The 10620-nt window shown below is 35.1% G+C and overlaps 1 protein-coding gene across 1 annotated transcript; it reads right to left on the bottom strand.

Moving 5' to 3' along the window:
* Positions 1 to 2080: 2080 nt before the first annotated feature.
* LOC143616987 (early nodulin-like protein 12) lies at positions 2081 to 4525 on the bottom strand. The gene is made up of 2 exons (XM_077089668.1): positions 4307 to 4525; positions 2081 to 2592 (listed from the first exon to the last, which is right to left on the bottom strand). The coding sequence occupies exons 1-2, from the start codon at positions 4479 to 4481 to the stop codon at positions 2228 to 2230; spliced, it is 540 nt and encodes a 179-aa protein (XP_076945783.1). The 5' UTR covers positions 4482 to 4525; the 3' UTR covers positions 2081 to 2227.
* Positions 4526 to 10620: the final 6095 nt, after the last annotated feature.

Here is a 10620-nt window from a genome sequence, read left to right as displayed (position 1 = left end):
TACTTATTCTCAAGCCGGATGGTGGTTACTGGAAGACCCCCCCCCCTCTTGTTTTGCAGGTTATCGTCATTGGACTTGGGAGATTGAGCTTTTATCATCGTCCTTGGTACTTTATGGACTTATTATATGTCTATTTTTCTAGATCCGATGGGTGTCTTGAAAATCCTGAAACGGATTAGGTCGAAGTTTTTTTTTGGGGGGGGGGGGGGGTAGTCATGAGGAAAAATAATACAGTGAGCCTCTTGGAAGTTGGTTTTGGCTTCTAAAGAAAAAGGAGGTTTATGCATTGGGAAGTTAGAAGGTTTTAAAAATGCTCTTTTGCAAATATGGAGACAAAGTTTTGTGAATAAACCAAATGTCATTTGAGTGAAAATCATTTCCTTCTTATACGATACGGAAGGAGGTTTGTTTTCTTCTTTTAAAGGCAATTGCATTTGGCAGAGAATGTTAACCATTTCCAAAGCTTAATGTTTCAGGTATCGTACCTCTAAATTCGATTAAAAAACAAATTGCTAGTGGAAATGAAACCTTGTTTTGGAATCATCCTTAGTTCCATACTCAATGTTTAGCTGAGAAGTTTCAAAGGTTATGCGCATTAGAAATGGTAAAGAATTGTTCGGTGGCGCAAAGGGTGAAGGGAGAGCCGTGGGAGTAGTGTAAGGATCTCTAAGGGGGTCGAAATGCCAAAACCTCTGTTTACTTTAGAAGCCAAAGTCAACTTCCAAGAGGCCCATTGTATTTTTCCCCACTTGATAAAGATCGGTGGGTTTATTCATTGCAAGGGATGTCGTATTTCTTTGTTAAGGGGATTTGGGAGTGAATTGATAATAGTATGCTCCCTAGTGCTTCAAAGAAAATTAATTGGGTCTCTTGTTTGCCTTAGAAAATATATATTTACGGATGGAGGGTTATAGGAATCGTTTGCCAACTCGAACAAATTTGGCTACTAAACTGATAGATGTTCTGTCTGCCATTAGCCCCTTTTGTAACGATGGGTCAGAATTCGTCATTCATGTTTTTGGAGAGTGCCTCGGTTAAGAAGATTTGGGATTTGGTTGAAAGGTGGCTTGATGTGAAGTTTTCATCTTTTCCATTCCCAACTGATCTCATGGAGTGGTTAAGAACTCGTCTTTAAGCTAGTGTGTTCAAGAAAGGAATTGGGGGTGCGATTATATATGTCGCTTGGTGGACAATTTGGAAGCTTCAACGTGATATTGTTTTCTTGAAAAGATGTATGAATTATGCAGTGTTGTTTGATGATATTACTTACTGATCTCTTTCCTTTGGTATTCGATTAGAAAGAGTAAGTGTAAAGTTAATTGGTTAGAGTGGTTGAAGAACCCTCTTTTAGTCATGTAAGTTTCCATTCTTGTTTTTGCCTGACTAGTTTTTTGCTTGTCGGTGATTTATAGAATATCCATTCGTTTAAAAATAGTAACCGAACCGGTATGTTGTTTTTAAATGACAGTTATATGTAACGATACATGTTAACTCATCGGTGTAAGTCGGCTAATTTTAACATATATTTCAAAAGTACATGGCCCTTATGATAGCAACGATAAATGAAACTCGAGTTACATGGCATCAAGCGGCTATAACGGGGTGTCTGGGTGAGCTTCTAAAACTTTCTTATTTGCTTGATGAAAAGCACAAGGTGTTTGTCAAAGCTCCTTTAAAAGCTTCAAATTGAAGCTTTTCAAATAGCAAATATTACCCAAAAGCTTTTATGTTTTGTATATAAAAATCCACTTTGATTTTGGATTTGATTATTTATTTTCGCTGTAAGATATTATTTAGACATTTGTCACATCAGGTATCAAAAAACTGATCGAGATGTGAAACAAAAATGCCCCTAAATCTCAAATTAGAAGTTCTTATACCAAAAACTGGCTTAGAGAGGTTGCAGTAAACTTACATCCATCACTTTCGATCATATCTATAGAAAAGGAGAGGGGGGGGGGGGGGGGTTGGATTGTTATTTTTTTTTTCTCAACATATTAACATTAGTATGTCATGAAAAATATCTTCTTCTATGTCAACAAAGAAACAACATCATACTTTGATATTAAATGTAGCAACACACTAAACACACAAATCAATGCATCTTGGAGATGTACCGTACAACTCTTATTAAAACATTGATAATAATACAAACGAAGCTCTAGTAGCACCAATATAAAATCCTTGCTACTAACCAAATTACTTAAAACACACTAGCAATAGAAGCTTAACAAAGCCCATAAACGAAAAGCCCAATAAAAGATAGAGCTAGAACACTGTTTAACTGGGTTGCAGATGAAGGAGGTGGAGGTTGATCAAAGGGGCCGAAAGGCCCAGGTGGAGATGGAGGTGGGTTAAATGGGAAGAAGGGCCCAGGTGGATCAAGTGGCCCCACGGGTACATGAAGCTTAGCACCATTTTTGCACTTGTCGTAGGACCCACTGGCGAAGTAGCGGACCCCTTCCTCTACCAGGGCCACTTGATTTTCAACATCGGTGTACATCTTTATGGGGTTAGTTAGATTGCATGAATGGTATTCTTCCATGCTTGCAAGCTCCACGAATATCTCATGTGGTAAGAAGTACTTGAACGCTGCCTCACCAAAATAACAAACAAGTTATTTTGTCATTATATAATCATCATAATTACCTTTTATTATTATTATTATTATTATTATTATTATTATTATTATTATTATTATTATTATCTAACATAAGATGTGTATGTGATTATATGTCATACTCATATTAATTAATACAAATAATCGACAGACATAGTTAGGTTTGAGTGTCTAATCAAATTTAAAAGTATTTTGTTAAGTTTAAACAATTAAATTTTTATATAGGTTTAGAGTATTTCCATCTTATATCTAAAGTTGTCAAACATATATAAATTAGGGTAAATTTTAAGAAAACCATCAAAATCATATATCTAATCCATTCCTAATTATATGGATGAAATATATGCCAATTAAAGTAAAAAGTTAAATATAGGGTCTCACTTTTTATCCATACTATATAATATATCAACTATCTCTCAATCACCCTATACTATATAATAAGACAAAAGAGAAAATAAAAATAATATAAAAGAATTTATGAATATTAATAAGGAATCGAATGTGAAAGATTTTTAAAAATTGATAAATAAATTTATGAAATTATGTTTTTTAAGCTAAATTATAAGAAAAATATATTAAATGAGCTGATAATGCTCTTACTTGATTATGATTTGAGATGTGTAAAAATTTTTGTATAAAAATAGGCTTATGCATGTCTTTAATTAAACTAGAACCTACAAACTTTTGGTTGTGAGTCATACCATTTGCTACTAGACCAAGTTAGTTTTTATGTAATTTAGTTTAAACATTAAATATATAAATTGTTTTTCATAAAAATACATATATTTTTTCTAAAAAAGAAAATTCGGGCCTAACGAGATATTAGGCCAAGAGACATCGACCACCCAATCCCCTAAGGTCGCCCCTGTCTGAAAACATAATTGAGGATATAACTTCCTCGAAAATAAAATTATGACTTAAGGATTTTTAGAGAAGCACATAGCTTTGATAAGACTTTGTCTCGAAGGCTTAACTTTACCTTATTTATGTATGGTTTCTATCTTATGTATTTTTCTTTCTTTTTTACTTCTCAAACTTTTTATTTATTTATTTTTTAATGTATTACTATTATTATTTACTATTTTAGTGCAAATTATTACAAATTTCTATTATATAACATCTTATTATTATTATTATTATTATTATGTCTTGAACTTTATATTTGTTTTTTATGTACGATCTTTACTGACATGCATGGTTGTTGTATTTAATTTGTTTTATTTAATAAAATAAATATATAGTTACGAAATATTTAATACAGTTATGTACATATAGGTATAATAATCATATATATACATAAAAACAGTTACATATTTTATAAATATAATTATAAATGGCCAACGCAAAATAGAAATATTCACTTTACTCACCGTATGAGCTCAAACCCAAACTCGTTGATTCCAAATAGTCAGAGATCGAGTGTATACAAGCTCATGTCTTGTTTATACATATGTAAGCTCAAAGGTGACATAGAGACAAGTTATGTGAACTAAATCTGTTTTTCTAAAAGTAAAGGATAATACATGTTTAACTCTTTTCAGTCTTTTTGAAAAACGTAACATATACAAATATTTTGTGTATCAAAGTTAGTAGCAAATATCTTTTCCAATAAAACTGTACAAAACTTCTTTTAAAAAAATATAACAACTTATCATAACAAAGAATAAAATCATATGTTATGCTTACATAGACTGTCTCCAACTTGAAACACACGACCGGATGGCCAGCTGCCAACATCCGTGGACGTGTTTGAATCACGGTCAAAGGGAACAACGTGGTGCACCACCTGAGCTCCGGCCAGTATCCAGCCGGAGACCACCGTGAGGATGAATAACGCCACCAATAACTTCACTGTAGCCATGGTAAGAAAAGGTTAAAGGTAGGTTTGGTAACAAATGTGGTGTTAGAATGGTAGTTAAATAAACATGAAAGATTGCACATGGTTAACATTGAAACCAATTCTTGATCACGTGACTGGCATCGAAAACAGAAAGTCTTCAATAGACAACCACCTAACCCGAGTACGATCTTACATGCTTTAACACCATGTATATTGGTTGAAGTTCTAACCTTTTACGTAATGGGACGTCATGTTATTATAGTGGTGTTTTATAACAAAATGGTGTAGTGTATAGAGTTTCTTCTAATCATTAGATTATTATTATTATTATTATTATTATGATTATGATTAAAAATAATACAAATAACGTTTTATTAAATAACTAAAATTTACGTTAAAATTTAAAAAAAATGAATAATTAATCATTTTAGAGCTTGTTTGTTTACATCTGAATGGAGCCCATTCAGATGTGATGTCTGATTCGTTCAGATATTGGAGTGTTGGTTGATAAAAAAAACCTCTGAATTGCTCCTTACATCTCTTTACCAGGGCCGGCTCAACGTGTTCGGAGGCCTAAAATTAACTAAAACGTTGAAGCCTTTTTTTCTTGTGTATAGCTATAAAGAGGATCCACGAATTATAGAATATGGCTGATATGCAATGATAATGTGTACGTGACGTTCCTCCTAAACTTGTGGCTAATAACTGAGTTATAATTCTAAAAAAACAACTTTCGAAAACTCAAAATAGAAACCTATATTTTAGATTGATGCCCTATAAAATTGTAGGCCCAAAGTCTTCGCCTCATTTGGCTTACCCAAGAGACGACCCTGCTCTTTACCATTCAACTTCAAAACTTTACTGAACCATTCACAGACAGATATACGAACTACTACAAAATTGGTTAAAAGGTGCGAGAGTTAAAACCAAAAAGTGCGGCTCACACTTTCAACCGCACCTTATGATAAAATGTAAATTTTAAATTTAAAAAAAAAACATCATTAACATAAAACTCAAAAAAATTAGCTAGGTTTCTTCCCTCCATCAATATTTCAATTTACCCCAAATTCAATTTACCCTCAGACCATATCCCAATCCTCACCCTCAATCGATCCTTCATTTCACAACCAGCGACCGGCGAAGCCATGAGAAAATGACCCCCACAAAACGAAGACGATGACGATTCCGACAACCAAGAGGTGATGATATTCAACCTCCTTTTTTATAGATAAAAAATTTCATTATTTATATGTATCGGTTGTTATACAATCTTTTAAGTGTTTGACTGAGAATAATTATACAATTGTTGGTACTAATAGCTTCATAGTAGCTTGCTCTTTATGGTGTATTGTTAACATATTTGATAGAATTGTTGAGTTATAGTTTAATTTGTGGTTTTGTAAACGGTTTTTCTTATTTTGTGGGTGCACACCAGGTGTTTGTGAAAAGTATTGAGAAACCCTATTCTAATATATATCAGTCATGTTTGTTTTAAGCTTCATTGGTAGCTTTCTATGGCATATTCTTATCCTCTCTAGTCAAATTGAAGTTTAACTTCTGACTATCTGAACTACTTTCTTCATTGTGTCGGTTACACCTGCTTTGTTTTTTGTGGTTTTGTATCGCCGAATTTGTTTCGTCTCTGTACTTTGGGGTTTTTCATTGCCATTGGTCGTTCAACGTCTACGGTAGTAGGGTTTTCTGTTGCCGGAGGTTGTTTAACAACGTCTATGGTAGCTGGGGTTTTCTGTTGCCGTAGGTTGTTCAACGATGTCTATGGTAGCGGGGATTTTCTGTTACCGTCGGTCGTTTGATGACGCTTATGGTAGCGAGGGGTTTTCATTGTCGCGGTCATTCAACGACGCCAATGTTAGCTTGCAATCGATCCCAGGAAGAGGTCTTTCGATAATTACCGTTGTGTTTGTGTTGGAACATGTTTTATATATCGTATCAATTGCATAATGTATTTTTTTTATATTATTTAGTTCCTTTTGTTGTTCACAATTTCATGTTTAACTACATTGTTTCTTCATTATTAGGTTGAACAATTTGCATATTCCGGAAGTTTGGAAGATTAAAGAATCCTCGGGCAAAGGCGTAGTAGTAGTTGCAGCACTTGCGCATAACGGGTCGTGGTTTGATTTTACACTCCCCTTTTCTCCTCAAAAGATAGGATTTGCCTTCACTAAAAGTCAACTGTAATCCCTCATCCAAGCATTACTCTAACTTCATAATCTGCATCCTCTCGTATGGACATCTCTGATGATCAAATGAGGTATTACATTATTCATAATCTGCAGCTTAATTTTCTTAGTTAATTTGTTATTTTTGTCCCATATTTTCGATTTTACTTACATTTATTTGTTTATTGTGAATGGGTTTTTGAGATTAGTATTTTAGCTGAACTTTAGTCATCTATTTGATGAAAGGTCTTATCTTAGAGTTCGCATGTCGTTTTAACTGAAACCGAATAACCCACCTGACCTCAAGCCACTCCAATCAGATTGCACACGCCCAATTAACCCATCACAAACTACTATGGGATTACTATTATACTTGGTTTGGTTTGGTTGATCGTTTGGGTTTTCAGGTTTCGGGTTAATCATCAAAAATATTGGATTGGTGTGATTTTATTTTGATTTTATGGTAGTTTATATATGTAACTTTGTTTTGTTAGGTAATATTTAAGGTTCGGGGCTTCGGGTGAAGACGTTAGTTCGGGTTACAAGTATGAAGACGCCCGTTAGGTTGCAAGTATGAAGACTGTCACACCCCCATCTAAGGCCTAGGAGTGCGACCAACAGTTGGTACCACATTTGTTAATAAATCAGAGTTACGAGTTATTAGCGGAAGTCTTATAAAACATGTGGATTTAAGTTGTAAATATTTACATTACAAAAGATGAGACAAAAGTCTCATTTAAGGCTACTTGTTTATAAGTTTACAAAACCATCATATTTAATATTTAAACAAAAGTATCCGAGCCATCGTATTCTTGAGCCCTTCGTTCTTCAAGCCCTATTCTTGGTTACCTGCAAAATGTTAGAAAATATGTCAGCAACGAATGCTGGTGAATATGCTGACGCTAAAATATTTTCTTTTACTTAATCACCCCTCGAGACCACGTAAGTCTCGGCCCATCTTGGCTTAGAAATAATTAAGTTAAAACAACATCATTATAAACTTGAGTGTCAGCACTAGGTCACCCTAGCAAAATGTAACATCACGTAAATTTCAAGTTAAAAATGACAAGTTTTCAAAGTCAAGGGATCAATTCTGTCAAATTTCAAACACCAAGGACTAAAATGAAAATTATGTTTTCTTGTCCTATCGCGATACGTGACGGGACAAAAGACAAGCTCATCGCGTATCGCGAAGGGCTTGGTCAAAAGCTTCTGGAAGGGTCAACAGCGATACGCGATCGCTGTTGAACCAACGTCATCGCATAGCGCGATGACATGGCCTGACAGGTTGTGACACGTGTGCCGCGTGTCAGCCAGTGGCACGAGGTCACACCACGTGTCACTACGTGGTATCGCGTCTGCCATGTGGCGCCACGTGGCAAGCCTACGTGGTGACTGGCCAACCCTATATCGCGATAAGGTTATCTGGTGCCCATCGCGTATCGTGAAGGGACACCAGATTTGCCAATAAATAGAAGGCCACGGGTTCTTGCTTCTCACACCTTAAAACACACATACAACTCTCTCTCTAACATCTCTCTAAACTCTAAGAAACCAACCCTCGATTCGCCTCGATAAACGTGTCCTCGATCCCTCATTTTCCGTGCCATACCTCGATTTCCGTGCCATATCCCGACGATATTCCAAACAAGAAGGTGGTGTCATTCTGACGTCCCGACGTTCCTTTTTAAGAAGTGTTGGTGCCTTGAAGTACGCGTCAAGATAAAGAAGCGTTGGTGTCTCGTTTTGCGTGCAAAGAAAAGGGTATAGGAGTTAAACAAGGTGATAAGGAACTTGAAGCGGCGTCGAAGTGTTGCTCAATTGTGTAGGGTTTAATAAGTCAAGAAAAGGTAGGCATAATGCCCGAATAAAATATTGAAAAGGCTTAAAACCTAAGGTCGAGTAAATACATGATACCTCGATAAATAAAAGAATAAATAACAAAGAAAAGAAAAGAAAGAAACTAAGAATATTTATATATGTGTGAATATATAAATATATGTAATACTTTGTTAATAAATATTATTGAAGTAATAATGAGTATTCTTAAATAATAAAAAAAGAAGAAAGATATACGTTTCTTAAAGAAGAAGAAACGTAGGGTCTTATAAATAAGATATCTATAGGTTATCTTATACTGAAAGATATTTTAAACTAAAGGTTTAAAATGAAAAGAGAGATTACTTTATAAACTAGAGGTTATAAAGTAAATCGAGGTGGCGATTATAAAACTAAGACTAAAGGTCTTAAGCCGGATTGTATATCCAACTACCAAAAAGTTATACTCGTACTATAGGTGCGAGATAGCAAGGGAAAGACCCTCGGACGGTGTTGGAAGCCGATCCCAATCAAAAGGTAAATACGCCCCAACTTTTACAAACTTGTTTTCAAAAGAGTAAACGTTTTCGCGATAATTGAATATATTTCGGATATATCCCATCTCCCAAATAGTATTCATGTGGGTAGTAGTTATCATCATACCAAACGATGCAGCTAATATGATAGCGGAGTTGTAATCCTCTACCACTGGCAACACTTCCAAAATGTGTTTTGTCGTTGTTGGACCAAGTGCTGCCAAAGTAGTCAGGCTGATCAAACCCAAAGGTCGTATGAAGTAACCGTTTGAAGATTGATCGTTGGTGTTTTTCGGTCACCACGTGTGTATTGACATCGCCATACAGTTGGACAATTACACTACTTTCAGTGCATACAATCTACACCCCCGATCATGCGGGGTAAACCATGTTCCTTATCTTGTACCAAGTAAACCTGTTGTATGCCATTCCATGTAGGTCTTCTCAAATAACGTGAACTGTATAGTTGTATTATACCTATATAAAATAATTAATTAAAAAATTCAAATAAACGCAAGTAAAACAATTTTTTTGAAAAGTTAATATAAACCGTGGCAAAAATACTCCAATGTGTCTTGTGTCATTTTTTTCGTCATTTTAAAGTACTCATGGTTGATGTTGGTAGTGTTTCCGTATGCGAGCACGCGTTACACTGAAGACATTTCTGTATAGAGGTGAATCTAACAGCCCTCGTGCGCCTCGTTTTGCTTAAAGCAATCAAACTCGCGCACCAAATCTTCGGCAATGTGCAAAATAAACGTCTAGATATCCCAAAGCGACGTCTTTCAGGTTCTTGTATCTCGGAGGGTAATTAAAGTAATCTTTCATTAAACGATCGTTCGCACCCAAACGATATCGTTCAATATAATCTCTTCTCTAGACAGGGCGAGGAGAAGAACGAAGATATTGCATATACTTTGACGCGAGCATAACCACACTCGTAACCTCCTCCTCCTCCTCTGCTTCGTCATCGGCTGTGTGCTCATTTTTCTCCAAATATCAGTTGATTATCTTAGGGGAAGAAAGGTAAACCATTATTTTGGTGATTTGAGTATATAGGAAAAACTATTGAATTTTTTAAAGTAGCCGTTGTCAAATGGGTAGTTTTACCAAAATCATGCCGTAAGCGTTGTGTAGGAGGCGCCCCCACCCCAATTCCACTCAAGGCGTCCTTAGAGGCGATATTTTCCCACGCTTTAGGAGGGTATGGCGCCCACTAAGCACCGTATAATGCATGAAGTTTGTAAAAGACTAAAAGTATAAAATCGTATTCTGTTTTTCCATATTATTAAATTTTAGAAAGTAAGAGAGAAAGGATCAATGACTTTTAAGGAAGATCGATGACACCCTTGGATATTAGATATTGTTTTTGTCGTATTTCATGTATTTAGCGTATGTGTCCTATAAGGACGATGAATGTTATGGGGCCCACGTATATACTGAAACGTAATAAATAAAATGTTAATTACTTGGTACTTACATGACGTATGGAAATCATATTGGCTATGTTGATAGCAAAAGGGAAATCATAGTGAATTGTTGTTAATTTTAGGGTTACCGACATGTATTTTAGTATATTAAATTAATTTTTTGATTAAGGAAATAAAGTTAGATTTAGCGAGT

This window comes from Bidens hawaiensis, unplaced genomic scaffold (genome assembly GCF_021521415.1).
Source record: "Bidens hawaiensis isolate Kalapana, Puna unplaced genomic scaffold, B.hawaiensis_p1.1 tig00050808_1, whole genome shotgun sequence".
Taxonomy (NCBI): Eukaryota; Viridiplantae; Streptophyta; class Magnoliopsida; order Asterales; family Asteraceae; genus Bidens; species Bidens hawaiensis.
Note: the sequence above shows the minus strand (reverse complement) of the source record. Positions and strands in the feature narration are given on the sequence as shown.

Bases quoted from the DNA above. Each gene is read 5' to 3' on its own strand.
- LOC143616987 (XM_077089668.1), bottom strand. From the start codon at position 4,481: ATGGCTACAGTGAAGTTATTGGTGGCGTTATTCATCCTCACGGTGGTC. The intron at 2,593-4,306 runs GTAAGCATAACA...TTGGTGAGGCAG, and splicing joins TCAAGTTGGAGACAGTCTAT to CGTTCAAGTACTTCTTACCA.